This window comes from Capra hircus, chromosome 2 (assembly GCF_001704415.2).
Source record: "Capra hircus breed San Clemente chromosome 2, ASM170441v1, whole genome shotgun sequence".
Classification (NCBI taxonomy): Eukaryota; Metazoa; Chordata; class Mammalia; order Artiodactyla; family Bovidae; genus Capra; species Capra hircus.
Window position 1 is genome coordinate 109543823 of NC_030809.1, and position 27180 is coordinate 109571002.

The window sequence follows — 27180 nt, forward strand, 5'->3', positions numbered from 1 at the left end:
ATTTCTTGGTCAGGTAAGATTTGGTGACTTCTCTGGCATCACTTTTTTTGCTGTTGCTTCAGTATAAAGAAATGTTGTAAGGAACTTTTGTCAAAACATTAAAATTAAACAAAGGAGCCCTGTTTCTCTAGAGTGAAAAAACTGAGTGTGTAAAATCATTTAAGATAATGAAACTGTATGCACAGCCATAGACATGTAATAATCAAGTGCTAACCTGAGTGTCTCTGGAGAAGGGAATGGCAGTCCACTCCGGTATTCTTGCCTGGAGAATTCCATGACAAAGAAGCCTGGTGGGCTACGGTTCGGGGGGTCGCAAAGAGTCAGACACGACTGAGCAGCACACATACACACAACCTGGGTTTAATAGAAATCAATAAACAAAAACTATTAATTGGTTCTGTATTTAAATAGGAAAGGATTTTTAAGGGATGGAGTTATAATATATTAGGGGGAAAGTGTGCTTGAAAAATGCATACAGATCACAAAATGCAGCTCGGAATATTATTTCAATATTTTTTCAAGCCAAACAGACTATAAAGTTGCTGATTAGTAAGTAATAACCTCAAATGTCATATTATGATGCTTGCATCTGACTCATTAATCTTTTCAAATGTTAGGTGTTACGTGTAGAGAGAAATGAGTCATTTATTGTTTAAACAAGAGAGCAGCTGTTAGTTTTTTCTAGTGTTAAAACCTTTAGTGGCATCTATAAATGGAAAAAGAGTCAACGAACTCTTCTCTCAGCTGTTGTTTTAGCAGCTGACAGTACCATTGACTTCACCGTGATGTAAAATAAGAGGAAAAAACCTTTACTCATGGATGGAGACCTTGAAATTTAAAAATACATATTTCCCTAATCTAAGGACATTCATTCATTCCTTCGACAAATGTTTATGGAGCACTCATGAGGTCGTGTGGCTATAGCATTGAACAAAACAAACCTCCCCAAATCCCTGTGTTTATGGAGCTTATGTTCTTTTGAGCATGTTTAAGAATACCAATCTTTGAAAGTACAATATATTTACACCCCGACTGAGTTTTTTATAATGTGATAACATAATTTTATAATAAAATATTTCATGAAGTATATGATGCTATTTGTGTATAAACAAAGGATCAGTTTTTTTCAAGTCAGCCTTCTGCATCCCATACTTAATATGGTGTGTTCTATTATAGTCAACAGCTTATATTCTAGTTGTATATTCTTTTTTTTTTCATGTATAAAGCCTGTTTTTCAAATAATACCAGGCATGTAGCACTTCGTCCTGATTTTGCTGCGTTCTGTTGATTACATTGTTCTGATAGGGTTACGTCTGTTCCATTTTTAAAATTTTTATTTAATGAGAGATCAACACTTGAAACTGCAGAATATCTTTATTAATCATAGTGTATATGTTGTGGGATTTTTCTTCCCTAATGTCAACTTTTAACTTTTTTTCCTGGTTTTATTATTGTTGTTTGCCACATCAAATCCTTTGCAGAGCAAGGCAGGGTGTGAACGAGTAATATCATAATTTAATCAATACTAATTATAGTTTTTCCGCTGAAGAATAATGATAACAGGATATCTTATAAAGTTAGCAGTTTCTTTCCATTTAATTTAGTCATGAATTGGGGGGGTATTATTCTTTTAAAGGTTTTTTCCAAAAAAATAATCTGCCTAAGTAGCAGTCTTTTAAGTTTCCTACTTCTCAAAGAATATTATATATCCTGCTGTTTTAAGTAGAAAATAAACATTTATAACAGTTACTGGAAAGAGGATCTTGCTTATGAGTATTCAAATGAACTCACCTCATATTCTTGACCTTTGCATCATTAATTCAGATAGCCAAGTAGCTTGCCACTAGACCAGTTTTAGCAGACTGACTCATTGTTATGATTCAGTTTTCTGTTAGTTCAGTGAACATTTTCTTGTGGTATCCTTTATTAGCCTGTCTTCTAATGCTTTATGTATTTTAAAGCTTTCCACTTCATTTAAATCTCTCGTTTCTTAGCTGTTTCCTTAGTGATTAAAGTTCCAGTTGTTCCTTTCAATCTCTGACAGCTGCAAGAGCAACTCTTCTTCCAAACTAGCTCTCCTACATTCCCGTTGTTAGCACTGGTTTCTATATTTAGCTGGTGGGATTAAATTGCAAAGGCTTCAAGCTGGGCAGAGCATACTGATCTGCCTTTTTACTGCTAGACCTGTGTGCTGTGAGGAGCTAAGGCCTTAGTGTCCCCTTCCTTACCCAGGTTACTCACAAAATGGATTCCCAGCGGGAACTCGCAGAGGAACTGCGGCTTTACCAATCCACCCTTCTTCAGGATGGTCTAAAAGATCTCCTGGATGAGAAAAAATTCATCGATTGCACCCTAAAAGCAGGTGACAAAAGTCTTCCTTGCCACAGATTGATTTTGTCAGCTTGTAGTCCTTACTTCCGTGAGTATTTTTTATCTGAAATTGATGAGGCGAAAAAAAAGGAGGTAGTACTAGATAATGTGGATCCTGCTGTACTGGATTTAATCATTAAGTACCTATACTCTGCCAGTATTGATCTCAATGACGGAAACGTGCAAGATATTTTTGCATTGGCCAGCCGCTTTCAGATCCCCTCCGTGTTCACTGTCTGCGTTTCTTATCTTCAGAAAAGACTTGCTCCTGGTAACTGTCTAGCTATTCTAAGATTAGGACTTCTTCTTGACTGCCCGAGACTTGCCATCTCTGCCCGCGAATTTGTGTCTGATCGCTTTGTACAGATTTGTAAGGAAGAGGACTTCATGCAACTGTCTCCACAGGAGCTGATCTCAGTCATTTCCAATGACAGCCTAAATGTAGAAAAGGAAGAAGCAGTATTTGAGGCAGTGATGAAATGGGTGCGAACAGACAAAGAAAATAGGGTTAAAAACCTTAGCGAAGTGTTTGATTGTATTCGTTTTCGCCTTATGACAGAAAAATATTTTAAAGATCATGTTGAAAAAGATGATATAATTAAAAGCAACCCAGAACTCCAGAAAAAAATCAAAGTTCTCAAAGATGCCTTTGCAGGCAAACTCCCAGAACCTAGCAAAAACACAGCGAAGGCTGGGGCTGGCGAGGTGAATGGTGATGTTGGCGATGAAGATTTACTTCCTGGTTACCTGAATGATATTCCCAGGCATGGAATGTTTGTCAAGGACCTCATCCTCCTGGTTAATGACACAGCTGCTGTGGCTTATGATCCCACGGAAAATGAATGCTACCTTACCGCGCTGGCTGAGCAGATCCCCAGAAATCATTCCAGCATCGTTACCCAACAAAATCAGGTGTATGTGGTAGGAGGGCTGTATGTGGATGAAGAAAATAAAGCTCAGCCCCTACAGTCCTACTTCTTCCAGGTAAGAAAGGCTATCTTCACATATGCAGAGACATAAGGGAAGGATGTTAGTCACCATCTGGTTAGCTGATTGTGAATTACTTAGGCTCCTTGTACTGTATTCTATCAATACTTGACGTCCTATTCCAGTCCCTTGCATTTTCATTAAGTACTGACAAATATTTAGATCAGTTAGCTGCTTGTTCATATTTAATAAACATTTTCATGAAGAATGAGGTTCTAATTCATGTACAAGTGGTGGCTCATGATTTTCTTTATGCTCTTTTACCTAAAATGTCATGTTTATAGTTGATTGTGACTGTAATCCTTTAAAGTCCAGTATTTTAGTAAAAACAAAATTTAATCTTGTATCCTCTTTCTGAAAAATAGGTATTTTCCAAAAATCAAAGTACTCTACAAAAAGTTATAATTGATCAGATTTTCTACCTTTTTCCAAGTGCTTGATTTGAAATTCTCAGAGGTAGCATTTCATCTCTTAATTGTGGTTTACTGCCTAAAATACAATTATATTGAAAGTGAAAAGAACTTGTATAAGTATTTTACACGCTTTGGATTACCTTTGAGGAAATACTATCTATACAAATGTCACTAGTTTGAATCGATTAATTGTATTTAGAAATTTTTATTTATGATAAATGATCAAATTTCTTTGGATCAGAGTTGTACTTAGACATTATTGCAACTTAATCTGTTTTATGAAACCATAGAAGTTTCCAAGAAGAGAGATCCTCCTAAACAAACTCTCTGTAGTTTGTTTGAAAGGCATTAGTTTCATGTTACCAACACATTATACTTTACCAGTTTATGAAGGAATCAGTGACTTTATCTTTAATACCAATACCAGTACTTTGTAGCTTACAGATAGTTCAAAAGGGTTTGTTTAGGTCATGGCTACTCATGGCCTGTAGTTTATGGGCATTGAATTCGAAAGGCCAAAGATAAGTAAGTATAGAATGTCACACCACAGTCACTGAGCGATTTCAAATTGTGTGACCTACCGAGCGTTTATAAAACACACTCTTTAACCATCTTCTACTAATCTCAAAAAAATGTAATACATTCAATCATGCTTCTTAATTTTCCAAATTCCATTAAAGGATGTTAACTATGAAATATAAAAATAACAATAAAAGCTGTAATCATAAGTATTTGAATGTGGGCCAGAAAACTTCCTAAGGGCTAGTTTTAAATTCAGATAAATTTCAGAAAGGGTAAAGTCAATTGAAAAGACAATAATCTATCTAGGAAGTAAAAATGACATTAAAATACAAATAACCTGGAAATCAAATCTGAAGAATACTTCTAGCCTTATCTTTAGTCCCTTCTATCCTATCGCTACCCTTGCTTTTATTGACATAGCCTCACATTTCTGGTTCAGGAAGCATGCTTGATGTTCCTTATAGCTATAAAAACAGTTATTCAAAGTTGAAAAGGTCAACTCCCTATTATTTCCTATGCCTTGCTCCTTTAAAAGGCACAAATAGTGAGACAAGGATAAAATAGTGAGCCAGGATAAAAACACCTGTGAAAAAGGATTATGACTCACAAGAAAATGTATGAGAATTTCAGGTTTTGTATTTTCTGCTTTGTCACCTCTGTTTAAAATGTATTAAGTCAGGATTCATATGACCTTTGGTTGTATACTAGAATTAGATTATAATTTTTTTTACCTAGATAAGAGAGGGTTTTTTTCCTATAGAATTAACAGTTTCATCAAATCTTTGAACAGCACCACATCTTAAGTATTCTGAGTCCAAACTCTAATTTTAGGGATGAGAAAACTGAAGCCAGAGAGGTTAAATAGCTTGACAACTCGTCTGTAAAAACACCTAGCAGGCAGTCTACTGTAGGAAGTGCCCTATCGGGGGTAGTATGGGAAGGTAGACAGTATTGGGTAGTGTGGGCAGTAAACCCTCTGATTTGGGATTATGATGGCTGCTGCTCCCATTGAAAAAAAGAAAAAAAAAAACCTATGAATTTATATAGTTTGCATCGAGTATCACTTAAAAGCTCTGTGAGCTTGGGCAAATTGTTTAACCTTTCTGTGCCTGTTTTCTCCTCTCTAAATCAGAGATAACAAATGAGAGGACTAAATTAGATTACCTGCATAAAGCACCCAGTATGAAGCCTATCACAGAGTAAAAATTCCTTTGTTGTTGTTTAGTCACTCAGTCATGTCTGACTCTTTTGTGACCCTGTGAACTGTAGCCCACCAGGCTCCTCTGTCCATGGGATTTCTCAGGCAAGAATACTGGAGTGGGCTGCCATTTCCTTCTCCAAGGGATCTTCCTGACCAAGGATTGAACCCGCATCTCCTACATTGGCAGATGGATTCTTTGCCAGTGAGCCACCAGGGAATCCCAAAAAGTCGATAACTGTCATTATTATTGCTTCTATACTACCTACTGGTTTCTTGATAAAGGACTTTCTTTCAAAAATGAATACATTAGTGATCACCATCTGGATATACCACAGACTTGAATATCTGCATCTGTTCTTGGTATGCAGTTATTCTGGGTTTTTTCCCTTTTTCTTCTGCTACATAGAAATAGCACTAGAGAGAACAATAATCTCTGACTGCACTCCCTCAGAAAGCAGCTTTCTTATGCCTTGGTGTCCTAAAATGCAAAGTGGAAAATCTTAAAATTACCAATAGTTAGTGCTAAAGCTGATGCCAGCCATATTAGAATCAATCACATATCCCAGAGCATGGGCTCTTGGAGGCTGTCTTAGGCTCACAGAATTCGCAATAGCAAAAACAAGCAGAATTCCTTTCTAATTTAAATCAGAAAGAGAGAAAGAGTGGGAGGGAAGGAAAAGAGCATTTTAAATCACTCCCACCAAAGCCTGGGAGGACACCTGCCTATATCTAAAGTAATAAAGTGAAGCATGGAGAACTTAAAAATGTTTAAGGAAAGAAGAAAAGATAATATCTAACGTCCCAGTTGTCTGTGAACTGAGCGACAGGTCCAGCTGTCCTGGGCGCCAGCTTGGAGCTTGTTAAATATAGCTTGCGGGGGTCACTCACATACTGTGACCCTCCCTACAGTGACAATCTATTTCCCCAATATCCTCGAAGTATTGATTCCTTGTTCAACCTGAACAAGGTAATGTGGGAAGAAAGTTTGACAAGAAATCTCCCAGTTCTAACTAAACTCTGGTGACTCTATTTTATTCTCGCTTTCCTTTTCCCAAGTTCTCCAGCTTTGAGTATTTTTAGCTCTTTGGTAGGCTGTGTAGATTTTCTCATTTTTCCTGGTAATTCAAAGGTAAAATATGATCCTTTCTGAGTTATAGTTTTAAATTTATGAGATCTTCTACTATCTCAATCAATTCTAAACAACAAAGTATAGCATATTTTTTGGTACACCTATAACAAGCTTCACAATTCCTCATATATTTTTTTTTCTTTCAGCTTGATAATGTAGCATCTGAGTGGGTTGGACTCCCACCTCTGCCTTCAGCTAGGTGTCTCTTCGGTCTGGGAGAGATAGATGACAAAATCTATGTAGTTGCAGGCAAAGACCTTCAAACAGAGGCTTCTCTGGATACAGTATTATGCTATGATCCTGTGTAAGTTGGCATATTTTCAATTCCTAAGCATTCAGGTATATGAGTGTCTATAACAAAATCATAATTTTAGAACCTGAAATTTACTGAAAGCATATAAATTCTATCATTTTCTGATTTTAGGGCAGCCAAATGGAATGAAGTTAAAAAGCTTCCTATCAAAGTCTATGGCCATAGTGTGATTTCCCATAAGGGGATGATATATTGTCTTGGAGGAAAGACAGATGATAAGTAAGTACCCTAAAATCTTACGGTTTATATCCAGGTGATTTTTTATTACAAGAGTTCCTTTCTGTTTATACTGGAATGATACTTGGTTCTCACCTATAACATTGTGGAAGCAAAATTTTAAAATAAAGTTTTGAAATGTTATTGGAGGATATTAATAATGACTTATGAAGGAAAACTGTATAAAATTATTAAACTGTTGAAGTCAGTTTGTATATGCCCAATATATTGCTAGGAATGAGCATAATAGCTCCATCATAAGCTTTCTTACAATGGAAAAGCAGCATTTAGGAGCATAATCAAGTCTTTTATTTGGCTAATTTATAATTATATTTTACTACATTAAAACCAGTGGACTTTTTATGGATTTAGCCATAAGTATTGATAGATAAAAATTAAGCATATCTCTTTAATATAGCATTTAAAATATAGGTACTAAAACAATAGTGTATAAAAAAATCATGGATTTTGTACTTTACATTCATAACAGAGAATTTAGATAGTTGAGTTTGAAACTGAAAAACATGGTGACTGAAAAGCAGGCAGCTCTTTCCTCAGCAATGTTTCACATATTTATTCCTGGACAAATGATATTCAAAATATTTAACAACTGGTCACAAACAGGCACTGATCAAACAGAAGAAATATACCTGGAATACTCAGCAGCACCCAGTCTCTTAGGAGAAAAAGAGGATATAACTTGATTTTTAGGTACTTCTCAAGGGGTAGGTAATTAGGAAAGAGATCTTATGGAAGAAGTGAGTTCAGAGTGCTCCAGAAGTCCGTTAAGCCAGTAGCCTGTTTGATAAAATGATGATTTTTTATTTCAATAATGATAACAAATTTCCTGCCCTTGAAAACTCTGCCTAATTTGGTTTGTATCACTTGCCCAGGTTAAAAGTTGTCCAGTCCTGGAAAGGAAGCTAGAATTAAGAATTTAAGGACTATTCTCTGTGTCTGTTTTTTCCACTGCTGCCCTGCAAATAAATTCATCAGTACCATCTTTCTAGATTCCATATATATGCATCAGAATACGATAGTTATATTTCTCTTTCTGACTTACTTCACTCTGTATAATAGGCTCTAGGTTTTGCAGGGCAGCAATGGAGAAACAGACATAGAGAACAGACCTATGGACATGGGGTAGGGGGGAGGAGGAAGAGCGTGAGATGTATGGAGAGAGTAACATGGAAACTGACAATACCATATATAAAATAGAGAGTCAATAAGAATTTGCTGTATGACTCAGGGAACTCAAACAGGGGTTCTGTGACAATCTAGAAGGGTGGAATGGGGAGGGAGATGGGAAGGAAGTCCAGGAAGAAGGGGACATGGGTGTACCTATGGCTGATTCTTGTTGGTATTTGACAGAAAACAACAAAATTCTGTAAAGCAGTTATCCTTTAATTAAAAAACAAATAAAGTGGCAAAAAAAAAAGCAGGAAAGGAGAGTAAAATATGGAAATGTGCTAGAATTAAAGAACTCTATATTCTAGAGTTAAAAATTAATGGTATGATTCAATTAAAATGATATATATTATAGAATATGTGATTTTAAAAAGCAATGAGTTTTTATATAATATATATTCAATAACATATTCTGAAGTCTTGATATCCTCCTTAATGCCAGATAGTCCCATTAAATAAACATTTAAAGGAAGGCCATATTATAAACACACTCAGTGCTAAATCTTATTTGGGGCATTTTTCCTTAGTAAATGGAATGGAAAATCTGTGTTAAGCAGTGTTTTGACTTTGCAAACATAGTGGCCCTGCCAAATAATTTAAATTGTTTCCTTCAAGTAGTATTAGTAACTAGGAAATTGATATGTCAGTAAGAAGCATATGGTCTTGTCAGTAATATATTCATCTTGAGAATATGATTAACCAAGACAACATTGCTTGACAAATGCCAGAGTCAAGAACTTTGAAATGAGTCATTATCTAAAAGCAAGCACTGAAATATACTGGTTTTTGCCACTGAGTGGAGTTTTAAGATAATACTCATAGTCATATATTACAGGAAATGCTTCTACTCCAGAAATCTGGTCTTTTATAAAACTAGTGAAAAAAAAGTTGAGGTTTTGTTTTGTTGCTCTTTGCTTTACCAGATATATCCAGTTAATTGTTATTTGAAATTCAAACTCCCATCAGTAAATTATGGAATCATAAGAACCTAAGAAAGATAATTCAGATGGGTCCAGGTTTTTCTGGTAGCATTTAGCATGTAAAATTGTTCTTGTTACTCATCAGCTCAGATGACTAGTTGTCTAATCTTTAGTCCCAGATTTCTTAAAATGTATCGGTATATTAGTGATAGAATAAAATGCAATGAACATTGAAAATAGGTACATTCACACCTAAGTATTTTTTACGTTAACTGATTCATTCTTAGGATATTCAGATAATGAAATGAATAAACACTTTTGTAACAGAGGCACAATAAAGAATTTATGAAATTTGTTAACTCTATTCATGTTTTCCATTTAACTTAGTAGCAGATAGGATTAAAATCTATGCTTCCTGGGCCTCTAGGCAATTGCCAAAAGTAAAGGATGCTACCTTCCAATAGCATAAATTGTTATAAAATAGTTTTTGGTTCTCGTATTATTGTCCTTTGCTTGGTGACATATGTTCAGATTAAGAATTTTTCTGATCTTCACTATATTACATATTTCAAGTGAGAACCAAAGCCAAGTGATTAGTCAAGTTGTTTTTTTTTTCAAAAAAGGAAAATTCTTAAAGGACCATTTTGTTGTGTTTTGTTTACAGAAAATGTACAAACAGAGTATTTGTCTACAACCCCAAAAAAGGAGACTGGAAAGATTTGGCTCCAATGAAGATCCCTCGTTCCATGTTTGGAGTGGCAGTCCATAAAGGCAAAATTGTGATTGCTGGAGGTGTCACTGAAGACGGTCTTTCAGCTTCAGTTGAAGCTTTTGACCTCAACACCAATAAGTAAGCTGTTACCTCTTACTATGGAATATGAATCACTGTATGCTTCAATTTCTAGTTTGGACAAGGGGAGAGGAGGGCAGGGAGGCAGGGACTGAAGAGGAAGTATCTTTGTCTGTATTTCTTTTGGTGTTATAGTCATGAAACACCTAACATTTTGATGCATTGTGTGTGTTTGTAATTTGGAATACATGACCCTCAAGTTAATGTTGGAGTAACCAATTTGCCCTCACTTGTTATTAATTTTGTGAATCTAGCCTTGCAAAGGTAATACTTCTGAATAATTACATACACAATAGTGGATATACATCTCTCTATAAGGTTATTTGATTTGGAATGTGTAGTTTCTTTAAATATTAAAAGACCTCCACTTAGTTTTTGATATTTGTAAAGGATGAATGCTTCAGATATTTGATTCTTTTGTGTTCTTTATAATTTTCTCTTTTTTTCACTTTTAAGATTGTATTGGCTTAAAGTTAATGTGAAGATGCAGGACATATATTCTTTATATAGAATTAGTCCTTTTCAAGTTTTTGAGCTCATATATCTAGATGAGTATATAGTTTTTATGCTCCTAGTTTAGCAATAAAGAAAAAATTAGAACACTATTATTACTTTTTTAAGGAACCAAGTATGCCTGATTACAAAATAGACTTTCAGTTCAGTTCAGTTCAGTTCAGTCGCTCAGTCATGTTGGACTCTTTGCAACCCCATGGATTGCAGCACTCCAGTCCTCCCTGTCCATCACCAACTCCCACAGTCTACTCAACCTCGTGTCCATTGAGTCGGTGATGCGATCCAACCATCTCATCCTCTGTCGTCCCCTTCTACCCCCACCTTCAATCTTTCCCAGCATTAGGGTCTTTTCAAATGAGTCAGCTCTTCATACCAGGTGGCCAAAGTATTGGAGTTTCAGCTTCACATCAGTCCTTCCAGTGAATACTTCAGGACAGATCTCCTTTAGGATGGACTGGTTTGATCTCCTTGCAGTCCAAGGGACTCTCGAGAGTCTTCTCCTACACCACAGTTCAAAATAGACTTTCAGTTCAGTTCAGTCGCTCAGTCGTGTGTGACTCTTTGTGACCCCATGAATCGCAGCACGCCAGGCCTCCCTGTCCATCACCAACTCCCGGAGTTCACTCAGATTCACGTCCATCAAGTCAGTGGTGCCATCCAGCCATCTCATCCTCTGTCGTCCCCTTCTCCTTCTGCCCCCAATCCCTCCCAGCATCAAAGTCTTTTCCAATGAGTCAACTCTTCGCATGAGGTGGCCAAAGTACTGGAGTTTCAGCTTCAGCATCATTCCTTCCAAAGAAATCCCAGGACTGACCTCCTTCAGAACGGACTGGTTGGATCTCCTCGCAGTCCAAGGGACTCTCAAGAGTCTTCTCCAACACCACCATTCAAAAGCATCAATTCTTCAGCGCTCAGCCTTCTTCACAGACTTTAATTAATCTATAAATTACAAGGAAGTTTTATGGAATTGGATTTTTATGATCATTAAAAATCATGTTTTTGAAGACTATATAATATGGGTAAACACCCATAAGAAGTTAAAGCAGCAACATATAAAACTGTAAATACTCTATATTATTAGTTTTATACATATGTATGCTGCTGCTGCTGCTGCTGCTAAGTCGTTTCAGTCGTGTCCGACTCTGTGCGACCCCATAGACGGCAGCCCACCAGGCTCCCCCGTCCCTGGGATTCTCCAGGCAAGAACACTGGAGTGCCTTGCCATTTCCTTCTCCAATGCATGAAAGTGAAAAGTGAAAGTGAAGTCACTCAGTTGTGTCCGACCCTTAGTGACCCCATGGACTGCAGCCTACCAGGCTCCTCCATCCATGGGATTTTCCCGGCAAGAGTACTGGAGTGGGTTGCCATTGCCTTCTCCAGTACATATGTATAGATGGATATTTAAATTTATATGCATTTTTAAATGACAAATATAGCAAAATTTTGCTTATATTTGAAGGATAGGATCATGGGTGATAGTTGTTTTCTTCTATAACTTGTTTCTCCAGATTTTCTACAATGTATGTATATTATTTCTTATAGTTAAACAGATGATATATTTAGAGAAAAACTATGAGGTCCACTTTTAATGCCAGAGTACTGGAAGAGAGCTACCAAAATGACTAACTCATTCTAGACTCGATACTTCCAACTATTTTGATTGATATTATCTTTAGTGGTCCTATTTCATACAGCCATTAACATTAAAAAGTTCCCATAAATCCTTTATTTAAAAGGATGAAGGATAAATTATTAAAAAGAAAATTTCCAACCCTAGTTTGTTAACTGTCCTCATATGTGCTCAGTCGTGTCCAACTCTTCGTGACCCCATGGACTGTAGCCCCCCATGCTCCTCTGTCCATTGAATTTTCCAGGGAAGAATACTGCAGTGCGTTGCCATTTCCTCCTCCAGGGGACTCTTTCTAACCCAGGGATAGAACTTGTGTCTCCTGCATTGGCAGGTGGATTCTTTACCACTAGTGTAACTTGGGGAGCCCGAAACTATCCTTTTCACATGCTTTATTAACAAGGGTTTGGAGATTTCTTGAGACACCATGGACCTCAAAGATTTTTAAAATTTGTATTAGCATTCAAATGAAACCCAACACAGTAGGGCCTAGGAACCCTAGAATTGCCCCCCAATACTCCACTATTTATGGCACACAGTTTGATAACCACTGTTGAAGGTGCTAACTGATGAAGGTGAAGTATTTTTGGATTGATATATTGAGGGCCTTAAAATCGCATCTGGTTAGATCTTTCAAATAAAGGAATATTTAGATATTTTCCAGTAGCAAATTTAATCTTCTAATTTTGGATGCCTATGCTACTCAAAATTTTTCACTATTTTTTTTATAGCTATTCAGTAAATACATTTGGCGTTTTTTTAAGTTTTACATTAACTATATCTTCAATGATTCCCAGGTGGGAAGTAATGACTGAATTTCCCCAAGAAAGAAGTTCCATCAGTTTGGTCAGCTTGGCTGGATCCCTGTATGCCATCGGTGGTTTTGCCATGATTCAGCTGGAATCTAAAGAATTTGCACCCACTGAAGTCAATGACATATGGAAGTAAGTTTTGCTCACTCCAGTTTTCCGAACTAAATATTAAGCCAAGTAAGACAAAACGGTTTTGAAGTACATAGGAAGCCAGACTTTCCCAAAATGTACACTACTTTTTGGTGGTAAACACTCTTTGAACCTATTGAACTTTTTCACATTGCCACTTACTTAATCAAGTACTGCTTCTAATTAGCTGTGAGCTTGGGAAAGAACTTACTGGGGCCTATATCTTAATCAATAATTAAGAGCTGGACAACTCATCCTTTAAGCTCCCTTCCAGTTTTAAAAGTGTAATGAATGCTCTAGGCATCCCACAGAGTAAAGCCTTCCAAACCACTTACCTTCCTCACACAGGGTACTTTATTTCCTTAGAGAACAGGGCTCTGAAGAAACATTTAACCTCTTGAGTTTTCCATGATTCATTCATTCTAGTTTGAATCTAATTTAAATATGTTTCTAATTTAAATATGTTTCCAATTTTCAGAGTGTTCAGTTATAAAAGCTTTTTAAAAGAGAAGTGAAAAGCATTGACCTCTAAGATCGGTGCTGGGCAGGTCTCTTACCTGACACTTACAGGTGTTACTCAATTGAACTATTTTACAGTTAAACTTAAATGAATGTATTTATAAAGAAGGTGTGTGTGTGTGTGTTTTACCATAGTTTCTAATGAAGTGAACAGCATATAGAGACCAGTGTATCCAGAGGTCTTGGGAGAAGAAGTGTAACTTGTATCATTAAAGAGAGTCACATGGTAACACAGTTGAGGCAGGGCGTACAGTATGTAGATGTCTAGCCACTATCAGGTCCCCCCCTGTGTGGTCTTCAGCCTAGGCGTCATGCTTGCTGATCTAAGTTTATAGGAGGTAGATCTCAGTTGCCTGAGGTGAGTGTGAGTTCACGATATATTTTGTGGTTGTTCAGTCTCTAAGTCGCATCCAACTCTTTGTGACTCCATGGACTGCAGCACTCCAGGCTTCCCTGTCCATCACTATCTTCCAGAGTTTGCTCAAATTCATGTCCATTGAGTTGGTTATGCTAACCATCTCATCCTCTGCCATCCTTTTCTCTTCCTCCCAACATCAGGGTATTTTCAAATGAACCATCTCTTTGCATCAGGGTCAAAGTATTGGAGCTTCAGCTTCAGCATCAGTCCTTCCAAAGAATATTCAAGGTTGATTTCCTTTAGGGTTGAGTGGTTTGATCACCTTCCAGTCCAAGGGACTCTCAAGATTCTTCTCCAACACCACAGTTCAAAAGCATCAATTTTTTGGTGCTGAGCCTTCTTTATGGCCCAACTCTCACATCCACACATGATTACTGGAAAAACCATAGCTTTGGCTATACTCATCCAGAAACTGCCAAATTTATGCTTTAGATTTGCTTACAGATTTAAATTTATAAGTACAGTTTTAGAGGCATACCACTAAGCCTAAGAGAGAAAAATGGATAATATTTGTTCTATACCTGAACCAGTACATGCCTTATTCCCAGCTGGTGAACTGGAAGGCTCAAAGGCTGGCAGCTTAACCAAACAATTATTTTGTGCATCAGACATCATTTCCCTATGTTATTGTAACAGTAACTAGCTGTGTAGAGGGCAAGAGAAAGTGGCTATAAAAGGAAGTTAACTATTACCACTTTCCCTTCAAAAAAGAGGGAAGAAGATAAAGAAACTGGAGATCCCCAGGGAGGAAAGACTCAGCAAGAGGGTGAGATGGGTAAACACTGGAAGCGGCAGAAAAAAAGGATGAAATAATGGAGGGCTGGAAAGGTTAGGGTTTTTGAAAAACAGGGATAATAATTCTTGCTTGGAAAACAAGAATAGGCAGTGATTCTCAACTCTAACACAGGCATCAGCTAATTTTTAAATTATTTTAAATCTCATTCACTCATCATAGAATGATTTGGGGGTATTTCCTATGTGCCAAGTATTGATAGCTTCTGGAGAAGGGAAGATACTAAAGTGAATAAAATACATGTAACTTTGAGCTTGTTGAGGACATAAATATAAAAACATTAAAATAGGATGATAATTGTTATCATCAATGGATACCAAACAAAGAACACCGTGAGAAATGAAGACAAAACAAACTCTGCTTCAGGAAGGTGAGAAGGGCTTCAGAGAGAAGGCAATGTTGAGGAATTTCTCATGCAGAGATGGCATTTCAAGCACCAGGCACCAGGCAAAGGAAAAGCACACAGGTCTCAAAGGGACTCAAGCTGTCTGTGTCTTCATGACCCTGAATATTCAGAGAGGGTGACCAGTTCTTACCTAAGGTCCAGTGCAGAGTCTAAGAGCAGCACTCACACAGGACAGTAAAGGGGAAGAGCAATAGCTTCTTACAGAGTGACCCCTAGTGTCAGTGCCTTGCATCACACTGGTGTATGGCTACAGCTGAAATCAGAATCAAGGTGACTTAATTGTCTCTGCTCTTCCCAGTTCTTACTCTTTGCTGACCTGGATTCATGGGGACCAGCCATCTTTAGCAGTCCAGAGGTGAAGGATTAATTGCCTGTTACTTATCATCACTGGACAGTCTTTGATTCCCAGAGAAGGTTTAACTGCCTAAGCATCTAGATCAAATACTGTGGCAATAATTTGGGTATATGCTCAGAGAATGCACATTTTTGGAGGAATTCAAGGGTTAGTCTAAGAGTCAGGTGCATCCTCCTCTGGGTAAGATCAAATGGGGTTTTCTCAGAGAAATATTTAATACCAGGAGATCTATAGAACTGTCTACTTTAAAACAACTTATTACATTCTTTTTCTCCATCAGGTATGAAGACGATAAAAAAGAATGGGCTGGGATGCTGAAGGAAATACGTTATGCTTCAGGAGCTAGTTGCCTAGCAACACGGTTAAATCTCTTCAAACTGTCTAAGCTATAAACAAGAAGGTGAAAAAATATAATAGATAGGGAGGTGGTCTGTTTGGATAATAGGGCCTTAATTTATTGTTTTTAAAAAGCCTATACAGAGATTCCATGTAGAAATTATCTACTTTGTTATTGTCCAAGAGATTAGCAGTGGACATCAAAACCTCAAAGTTACTGAATTTTCAATGTAACAATCAGAGCTTAAAAAATAATAAATGTTAAATTGAACAGATTATTTCTCTTGTTAATCTGTCTCAATCAATTATAAAGGAGCTTCCTAAATTTGAGTTTATTAATCCTTTCATTTGCATTGTTAAGGTGCCTTTACACTCCTTTTTCTATTACAAATGAAACTGGAGAATGAAATATGTACATTTACATTAAAAAAATTTTAAATAGCAAAAACCTTTCCTCATGCTTCAAGATATTACAAGAACCCTGTGCAATATATTAAAGATTATATGCTGTGAGAAGACTTTGGAAACGGAATAAATGGATTTCATTTGAAAGGGAAAAGTCTCTAAGCAAAAATAGTCAAATTCAAGTTGTCATTCTTTTCTCCCCTTTCTTTTTGCAACACTGGTATATTGTGATTTAAATCTAATTTTAAAATTTTAAATTAAAAACCAGTAAATCACAGTCTTCAAGTCCTTAACTGCAGTATCTGTAGGTTGGGAGGCAATCTTAGGAAAAGGATTGATTCCTTAATTGCTGGGGCAGAATTTGGGGCCAGCAGGTGGTATGGAGAAAGGTGTGTATTCATTGCTTTGAGTTTTATCTATACTTTAAAGAGCTACCTATTTGCAAATTTCTGATAGAAAGAACGATGACTGTATTATTCTATTTTCTGGGATGTAAAACCCTACATTCAAATTGTTTGTTCTTAGCATACATAGTAAGATGACATCTCAGTTTGTCCAAAACCATTACATTCTACTGTCTGCAAGTCATGAACTTAATCATGGCATATGGGTCTCATGTGCTTTCACAGACATGTTTGACTTCTAGCCTTATCTGTGTTATTTTCTGAGAGGCCTGAATTGGAACTGACTTGGAGTATTCCATTATTACTTGTTAAGCAACTGCATAAAAATATGAATGTTCATATTTATAAAATAAAGCTATAGCTTTATTTTCTGCATCATAAATATGGAAACATTCAATAAAATTTAGTCTTACTATGGATCTCTGAAGTATAATCTTGAGTACTTTTCTATATTGAACTGCACCCTGAGTATACAATCAGCAAATCCCAAAGGTGGGCAACTACAGGTTATTTAGCAGATAAATTGTTAAGAAGGAGAGATGCTAATAGATTAAGACAGACTTAAAAGCTGGGGTAGGAGGGGCTTCCCTGGCAGTCCAGTGGTTAGGACTCTGCACTTCCAGTGCAGGGGTCTGGGGTTCGATCCATGGTTGAGGATCTTCCTGAATGCTGCATGGTGTGGGCAAAAAAATTAAAATGCAAAAAAAGAATGTTTTTAAAGATTAGGTAGAGAAAAATAAGGTAGGGGTGGGAAATTATGATGTCTAGAGATGCAAACTTGGGTGACAGAATTATTAAGGGAAAGTCTTTACTATAAGAACATGATGGTGGTGATAGAATTATTAAGGGGAAGTCTACTATAAAAGCATGATAGTGGTTACTTTGTGGGGGAGAGTGCTGATCTATGTAGACATGAGATTAAGTTGTAAAAACAATGCTTTGGGATGATGTTCTAGAATAAATAACTGTTCTAGAATTAGGTAGTGATGACATTCTAGAATAAATAACTGTTCTAGAATTAGGTAGTGGTGTTGGTGGCATAATCTTGTGAGTATACTAAAAACTGACTATATAAAGTTGGATTTTATGGAATATATAACTCAATCAAAAAAAAGGGACACTTTTATTTATAACAACCAAAGTTATTTAGATAGAAAAATCATCAAACAGAAATATAAGGACATAAAACCATTTGCATCAGGCAGCCTAGAGAAAGAGAAGTAAGAGATGTACATGAGAAGTCAGATGGTACCTTAAGGGTCATTTAATCAAGATTTCCATGTATGAATATATTAATCATACAAAAACTGGGTTTTAATTTATATCCAAAGGAAACCACTTATAACCCTCATCAGCTTAATGATTTAATTCTAAAAGTTGGACAGTAAGATATTTCAACCTACTTGGGGGTTTAGTTCCTATAATCATTTGCTTAGGAAATAAAACACTCATGAATGTGGATAACAAGCTCTTAGAACAGGATTTCAGCAAACACAAATGAATATCATGAGGAAATTCAAAGTGAGGGAGATGGGTTACAAGGAGACATTTTTCATTTGCTTCCAATTCTGATTCTGTTTTTCAAAGGTTCTGTAAAGTTCACATTTTGGAGCTCAAATCATGCACAATAATTGGATATTTTAAACAAGTACTTCAACTAAGCCTAAATTAAATATCAATGGGCCAAAACACATGCAGGTCACATGTTTAAAAGCTATGCTTAAGATTCAAGGCACTCTGGCTAACAACTTGTTTTGGGACAGGATGAATTTAGAGGGTCACAGAGTTAGAAGATGAAGTTTCAGATGGCCAATGACCTGCACCCCCACCAAGTAGCCTGTGGGTAGTTACAATATGGCTTTCTGCTAAACACACATATATAACTCTTGGAATAAGGTAGGGAGTTTATCACACAGTAGGCTCTTAGTAACTGTGTTATAAAATAAACATAAGACAGAAAGAAAATCATTATTCCCTCAAAATGTATGGGATCAGACCAGGTCAAGATTGGCCTACTTTGGGGGCTTCCTGGTGGCTCAGTGGTAAAGAATCTACCCACCATTGTAGGAGACACAGGTTCAATCCCTGGTTTGGGAAGAGCCCACATGCCACAGAGCAACTAAGCCTGTATGCCAGAACTACTGAAGCCTGCATGCCCTAGAGCCCCACGAGAGAAGCCACGGCAATAAGAAGCCCAGGCACTGCAACTAGAGAGTATTCCCCTGCTCACCGCAACTAGAGAAAAGCCCTCACAGCAATGAAGACCCCAAAATAAATAAACAGAAACAGTTTTTAAATAAATGAAACAAAAGTTTTTAAAAGATGGGTCTACTTTCCCCTTAGCTACGACCCCCTTTCTTTGCTTCCATTTGTAAGAAAACTATCTCCTCCCACTTTTTCTTGAAGCAGTCAAGCTTTCATACCCACCACTTCACCAAACGTACTCTTTTCAAGGCTAACAATGATTTGCATGTTGCTAAGTTTAATGGACACTGCCCAGTCCTCATCTTACCTGAACCATCAGCAGCATCTGGCTCTTCCTCTTCTTCTTGACTTCATGTTGGGGGCCCAGGACTTCAATCCTCAGACCTCTCCTCCATTCACACTCTCTTCTAATCACATTTTAGCGACTCCATCATCTCTCATCACATTAAAAACTGCTGTCACCTGACAAATGTATAACTAAGGCCTGGACCACTCCCATGACCTCCAAATTCATTTACTGAATTGCCTGCTTGATATCTCCTCTTAGATGTTTAAAAGGTATCACAGACTCTATATGTCTAAAACCAAACCCATGATCTTCTCCTACCCCACCCCCTTCCTTTTTTCATAGACTTCCCAATCTGTCAATGGCAATGGCATCCTTTTAGATGCTCCGGACAAGAACTTAGAATTATCTTTGACTCCTTTCTCTCATACCTCATTATCCAATCAGTGAGCAAGTGATGTTGCTTCTGCCTTCAAAATACATTAAAAAACTGACAACTTCTCGTTACCTCCACTGCTACTACTCTCTCCAAGTCACTTCTTGTCTGGATTACTGCAATCATCTTTTAATGGATTTCCCTGCTTATACAGTTGCCCCACTGCAGTTTTTTCTCATCAGCTAAACAGAGTAGCAAAAGTGATCCAGTGAAAATACGAGTTTTTATTTCTTTACTAGGAACTCTCCAATGGCCTCTTATCTCAGGGTAGCCAGGAGGTAGTATATATTTGACACTGTTATCAATCTTACCCTTTCATATACTTCTAACCTCCAACTCCCACTTGAGCTCCAGCCACGGTAGATTCCTTTTATTTTCAAACATGCCAGGAATACTTGCACTTACTGGTGCTTCTGCCTAGAGTTCTCCACTCCCAGATAACTCCTTATGTCTTGACTCAAATATCACCTCAGTGAGCCTTTCCCAGATTACCCTATGTAAATTACACCCACCCACAATATCCCTATCACTCCCCCACCAAGGTTCAAATTTTTCTCTACAGTTTTTAATATCATCTAAGATATTGATATAACAAACTGTGTTAATTTATTGTGTTTAACTCAATCCATGAAAGATATACTGTACTAACTCCAGTATACCCAGTATCTAAAATAGTTCTTGGAACAAAAAATAATTAAAACAAAATAAAAAATAAAACAGTTCTTGGCACATAATATGCACTCAAAGAATGAACAGCAAACTATTTAAGTTTCCTAAAAGCTACATGTCTTTTACATTAAGAATTTTAAAGTTTCCCAACTAGACAGTAGAGAAAATACTCAATTGTAAAATGTCTGTTAATTTTAATATTCAATTGACCTAGAAATCAGTCAGTTCTACATGATTACTTTTTAATTGAGTCAAGCCACTTAATTAAATTCAGTCCAAATATGACACAACATGATAACTAATTTTCAGTAAAAGCTACAATCATGATTTGCCTTCTCCAAATATCCGTTCTCTCAGGTAGTCCATTCGAGCATCCCTTGTTGACAGTGCCATGGAGTTCCATTCGAAATGAGGGATCTGTAAAATAAGTACTGTAGTCTAAACGAAAGCGCGAAAGCAACAACGAAAAAGACCAGGGAAGGCTTCTAAGAATACTGAAAAGAGCTGTAAGACCCCAAGACGTTAGTTTACATAAGCATAGCCTTTGAACCCTTTTTGGAAGGTTGTCCTCCATGACAACAGCTGGAAGACCCTTCTCTGCCTCAAAGCTTTCATGCTCCTAGTTCCTACAATAGCAAGAATGGACACTTTTTCTTATGTGACTGTCTTATATTTATACACTAGCCTTTTTCTCTTATAACTCCATCCATCTCCATAGAGCCTCTCTTCATTGTAAGATAAATATAAAAATCAAGAGATCGTCTAGAGACAATTTAAAAACTGATTATTTGCTCTTCAAAAAAAAAATGGAGAGTATTCTATTTCAGAGATATTTTAATATAGCTCTTCTTAATATTAAAAAAAAGGTAAATCTATAACTTTCACCTTAAAAGAGGATACATGTAAAACCAATGTCTCGGGGTTTTTGGAGGCTGAATTATATAAGTATTTCATACCTGAATCACATGATAGCCCAAAATTTCCAAATGTCGTTTTTTCATAGCAGATTTTCCTTTTAAATGAGGGATGTTTCTACAAAATGCTCTTGAATCCAAAAATTCCAAAGCAATCCTATGTAAGAAAAATAAATATTTACTTCTGAAATTAAAGTGAGAAAATGAGTAATTACAAACATTTCAGAAACAAGGGTGTATCCTTATGAACTAAAAAAGCCAACTGAGTATACGAAGTTATTTTTATATTTAGTTATTAATGACAGGTAATCCTCTTCATTAGATTAAACCAAATTATAGTATCTATATGCTTTCATCTGTGTTTCTCTGTCCTGCATATATTTATTATTCATCTACCATATGTAAGGTACTGAGAGACATAAAAATAAAAAAGACACAGCTTATAGTCAAACATATTAAAAAGCAGAGACATCACTTCGCTGACAGGTCCATCTAATCAAAGCTATGATCTTTCCAGCAGTCATGTACAGGTGTGAGAGTTGGACCATAAAGAAGGCTAAATGCTGAAGAATTGATGCTTTTGATCTGTGGTGCTGAAGAAGACTCTTGAGAGTCCCTTGGACTGCAAAGAGATCCAACCAGTCCATCCTAAAGGAGATCAGTCCTGAATATTCACTGGAAGGACTGATGCTGAAGCTGAAGCTCCAGTACTTTGGCCACTTGATGCGAAGAGCTGACTCATTGGAAAAGACCCTGATACAGGGAAAGATTGAGGGCAGGAGGAGAAGAGGGTGACAGAGGATGAGATAAATGGTTGGATGGCATCATCGACTCAATGGACAGGAATTTGAGCAAACTCCAGGAGATAGTGTAGGACAGGGAAGCCTGCCATGCTGCAGCCCATGGGGTTGCAAAGAGTTAGACACAACTGAGCAACTGAACAACAAATAGTCAAACAAAGAACGTAAGATATACAGCATATAACTGTAATTCAGTGCGGGAAGCAGCTGTGTGCTTTTCAGAAAAGTATAGAGGCATAGGAGGTTCAAAGAAGAAGATACTATTTATTTCCAATGAAGACAATGGGAAGGTTAGTGCTTTAGAGACTGCTCAGCTTTGGACAGTGAAGGATGGAGATTCAGGCAGAAAGCACAACAAAAGCAAGGGTATGTAGGTAGAATTTGTGACATATATGAGGGGTATATTCTACTATAAACAATCCTTGATAGTTGAGCTCATTAAGTTGTGTCAAATTTAACATTTAGATAATAAAATCTGAAGCTAAAAGAAAGTTACTTTTCAGCTCCTGGTGGCAGTCTTGATCCAGCTATTTGCGTATTTGATTCCAAGTGTATTTTTGGCAGTTTTTCCAAAGTTGTATTATGGCTTCCATAAGGAAGAGGGTTTCTCCTTTTATCCAAGATACACTCAAAGTCTATAAGGAAGCACAGGAACCAACAATATGAATCAGGTAAATTCTTATAGGTAAAATTTTAAGATATATCTTAAATATTTACACATGTATATAAAGACACACACTCACAAACATGAAGAATGAGGTACCTCTCTAATTATCCTCTCTAATTATTCCATTTATTTTTTTAGGCCACACTGTGTGGCATGTGAGATCTTAGTTCCCCTGCCAGGCATAGAATGCATGTCCCCTGCAGTAGAAGTGCAGAGTCTTAACCACTGGACTGCCAGGGAAGTCCCTATCCAACTTATTATATGATCTTTGAAGTCAGTCAATAAAAATCAACCAGCAAGTATTACCAAACTATTGGTTAGCACGAGGGCTATAATTAGCACTGCACTAAGCCAAATCACAGCTTCCTTGGTAGCTCAGACGGTAAAGCATCTGCCTGCAATCCGGGAGACTCAGGTTCGATCCCTAGGTTGGGAAGATCTCCTGGAAAAGGAAATGGCAACCCACTCTAGCATTCTTGCCTGGAAAATCCTATGGATGGAGGAGCCTTGTAGGCTACAGTCCATGGGATCACAAACAGTTGGACACGACTGAGCGACTTCACTTCACTTCAAGCCAAATCACATTAAGAAGTTTTATCTCAATCCCTTTAAACCTCTTGTTCACAGTCTAAGAAGCTAAACCAACTCATCAGAAAATTAGCAAAGACAAAGATCCAGGCAAGCATCCTGTCTTTCCTGTATGAACTGTATACCGGGTAACTAAACAGCTGACATAGGAAAGTTCTTTTTAGACAAATTCCAGCTAATAAATGCAGAAGAAATGATAGATGCACAATATCACTACTTTGCTACCCCTGATGAATGATGCATTTAAATAATAATTTAAATGGCTGCTAAAATCATTAGGTGACAAGCTGAGGAGCAAACTTCCTAATGGATGCACTGATGACCTGCAAACACACTGATGAATCTTAATATAATAATAGTAAGACAACTAGAATTGTATGTCTTATGATAAGATGCAGTAAGCACATATCACTTATGAAAGAGCTGGCAAAAAAAAACCACCACTACTGTCCCCAAACTAACCTAGCTGACTAATCTAGTCAAACCTCTAGATCTAACTATTGGTTTATAGGAAAAATGGGGGATGCAGGAACATGTTGAATGACATCACAGAACTGCAACTGGAAAAGTTCAAAATATGAAAAAACAAATAACTTATTTTCAATAAATAAACTGTAAGGGGAAAAAAGACAGAAAGGTAGAACTTAAAAAGACAGATCACCCAAAGGTAAAATTTGGATTCCAATTTTAACAAACAGTAAGATACAACATATACAAGATAATGGAGATACTTAAATGTTGATAAGCAATATAATGTTAAGAAATTATTGTGAACAGTTGTAGAGATGAAAATGATGGCACTATGGTTATATATCCTTTTAGATATACATTCTGAAATGATATATTATCTGTGATTTGTTTGGAAAGGATCAGGTGGGATTCTGGTTAGTGAGTATTGACCATTTTTAATGCTGGATGAGGGTTCATTATACTATTCTATTTTTGTATATATATGAAATTTTTCACATAATAAAAACAATGATAAAAGTATTTAAACCAAGAAAAAAAGAGAAATGAAAAAAGAAACAAGGAATGAAAAAGAAGAGTGGATTTAATTACCTATTCTTAAGGGAAACTGAGGCACTGAAGCATCTTCAAGTTAATTATGAAACATGAAATATACTTTTCTCATTTTTAAGAGAATGAATTCTGGAGCTAGAATGCATAAGTCATTCTGGCTTTGCCATTTGCCAGCTATATAACCTTGGGCAAACAATGTCTCTGGGCCTCAGTTTCCTCATCTATAAAAATACAGTATTTGCAAAACTTAAGGGGATATAATAAGCTTATTATATATAAAGTACTTAAGGGCTTGCCTGGTAGCTTAGTGGTAAAGAATCTGCCTGCCAATGCAGGAGACATTGGTTCGATCCTTGGTGTGGGAAGATCCCACATGCAACAGAGCAACTAAACCCATGTACCACAGTTACTAAGCCCACCTGTTCTTAGAGCCTGTGCTCACAACAAGAGAAGCCACTGCGATAAGAAGCGCACACACTGCAACTAGAGAGTAGCCATGCTCAGCACAGTCAGAGAAAAGCCCGTGCAGCAACAAAGACCCAGGAAGCCAAAAATAAATAAATAAATACAATTTTAAAATAAATAGAATAATTAAATAACGTCTCACATAATAATCAATATGTGAGTGTATCAGTTACTATTATTGTTGTTATATGAAATTACAGCATTGTTTGAGAGATGCACAGAACAGCAAAAAACCTTAGTAAACTATAGCATACTCATTCAATGAAATATATACAGTTACTAAAAATAATGTATATTTGCTGACATAGAAAAAATATTCACAATATATAAACAAAGTTGGGCTTCCCTGTGGCTCAGCTGGTAAAGAATCTGCCTGCAATGAAGGCGATCTGGGCTTGATCCCCGGGTTGGGAAGATCGCCTGGAGAAGGGAAAGGCTACCCACTCCAGTATTCTGACCTGGAGAATTCCATGGACTACTACCACAGTCCATGGGGTCACAGCAAGGCACGACTGAGCGACTGTCACTTTCACTTCACTTTTAAAGTTACATACTATAAAAAGTCATTTTGGTTTTAAAAAATCAGAATTTTTTAGATACATAATGCTTGTACACATGAACTCCTTGTAAAATTTAGAAAGAAAACAAATGTCATTAAAAATGAAAAAAAAAAAAAAAAAAAGCCAGAAAGAGAAAAACAGACATCAAAAGTAAACAGTGGTTGTATCATGTGTGGTTTTCCTTTTTTAGGTTATCTGTCCCTTCTCTATAAGCATATGTTATGTATCATATAAGTAAGTGTTTTCTTCCCAATCTTAGTACCATTGTACTAAGTGGTACTAAATGGTAATCATACCATTGTATTAAATGGTACTAAATGGTAATCATACAATTGTATTCATTATACCATATCTTTATATACAAATATTACCAATTAAATCTTGATTTTTAATGACATATATTTTCACATAAAAATAAGCTACTTGACAACATAAGGTATTAATACAATTATGAACTGGCAATACAATGGGCTTGGGACATAATAATCCCAGTTTCCTGTTCAGTTCAGTTCAGTTCAGTCACTCAGTCACATCCGACTCTTTGCAACCCCATGAATCGCAGCACACCAGGCCTCCCTGTCCATCCCCAACTCCCGGAGTCCACTCAAACCCATGTCCATTGTGTCGGTGATGCCATCCAACATTCTCATCCTCTGTCATCCCTTTTTCCTCCTGTCCTCAATCTTGCCCAGCATCAGGGTCTTTTCAAATGAGTCAGCTCTCTGCATCAGGTGGCCAAAGTATTGGAGTTCAGCTTCAACATCAGTCCTTCCAATGAACACCCAGGACTGATCTCCTTTAGGATGGACTGGTTGGATCTCCTTGCAGTCCAAGGGACTCTCAAGAGTCTTCTCCAACACCACAGTTCAAAAGCATCAATTCTTCGGCACTCAGCTTTATTTATAGGCCAACTCTTACATCCGTACATGACTACTGGAAAAACCATAGCCTTGACTAGATGGACCTTTGCTGGCAAAGTAATGTCTCTGCTTTTGAATATGCTATCTAGGTTGGTCATAACTTTCCTTCCAAGGAGTAAGCGTCTTTTAATTTCACGGCTGCAATCACTATCTGCAGTGATTCTGGAGCCCAGAAAAATAAAGTCAGCCACTGTTTCCACTGTTTCCCTATCTATTTCCCATGAAGTGATGGGACCAGATGCCACTTCGTTTTCTGAATGTTGAGCTTTAAGCCCACTTTTTCACTCTCCTCTTTCACTTTCATCAAGAGGCTCCTTAGTTCTTCTTCACTTTCTGCCATAAGAGTGGTGTCATCTTCCTATATGAGGTTATTGATATTTCTCCAGGCAATCTTGATTCCAGCTTCTGCTTCCTCCAGCCCAGATCAAACCTATGCTCCCTACAAGTGGAAGCACAAAGTCCTAACCATTGGACTACCAGGGAATTCTCTGAAAATTTTCAAGATAATGAAATAACTTTTTTAAAGTTTTAAAATTCCAACTGATGAGATGACTCTATTTAGTCTGATTTCCTGAAAATTGTTAATAACCTACGAAAGACTTACCTATTGTATAGTAATAAGGTGTAAGAACAGAGGCTTTCACAAAATTGATTCCTCCCAGTACCTCTGCTAACATTTTATAAATCTGCTGTTGTCCTCCATTCATGCTGCCAAAATCTTCATGAAATAAAAACAATTAGCTCACTTAAAATAATCAGTTTTTGAACAAAAATCATTTCACATCTATAAACTAAAAAATAAAAATTAATATTTCCAACAAGAG

General features: G+C 36.9%; 2 protein-coding genes across 5 annotated transcripts in view; one reads left to right on the plus strand and one right to left on the minus strand.

Moving 5' to 3' along the window:
- On the plus strand, positions 2150-16295 carry KLHL41 (kelch like family member 41). The gene is made up of 6 exons (XM_005676004.3): positions 2150-3354; positions 6769-6926; positions 7047-7154; positions 9924-10109; positions 13047-13193; positions 15962-16295. Exons 1-6 carry the CDS (start codon positions 2245-2247, stop codon positions 16071-16073), a joined length of 1821 nt encoding a protein of 606 aa, XP_005676061.1. The 5' UTR covers positions 2150-2244; the 3' UTR covers positions 16074-16295.
- FASTKD1 (FAST kinase domains 1) overlaps positions 20341-27180 on the minus strand; it is a 35084-nt gene continuing 28244 nt past the window's right edge. For all 4 annotated transcript variants that reach the window (XM_005676003.3, XM_005676002.3, XM_013969089.2 and 1 more), the window contains exons 12-15: positions 26961-27074; positions 22633-22771; positions 21379-21493; positions 20341-20839 (exon numbers count right to left, since the gene is read on the minus strand). In XM_005676003.3, coding sequence (XP_005676060.1) covers positions 20744-20839; positions 21379-21493; positions 22633-22771; positions 26961-27074 — 464 coding nt within the window. In that variant the 3' untranslated portion in view covers positions 20341-20743. The remainder of the gene's footprint in view (positions 20840-21378; positions 21494-22632; positions 22772-26960; positions 27075-27180) is intronic.

Excerpts from the sequence above, each read along its gene's own strand:
- KLHL41 (XM_005676004.3), top strand. The coding sequence starts at position 2,245 with ATGGATTCCCAGCGGGAACTCGCAGAGGAACTGCGGCTTTACCAATCC. Across the intron at positions 6,927-7,046 it reads GTATTATGCTATGATCCTGT|GGCAGCCAAATGGAATGAAG; the intron begins GTAAGTTGGCAT and ends TTCTGATTTTAG. Across the intron at positions 7,155-9,923 it reads GGAGGAAAGACAGATGATAA|AAAATGTACAAACAGAGTAT; the intron begins GTAAGTACCCTA and ends TTTTGTTTACAG.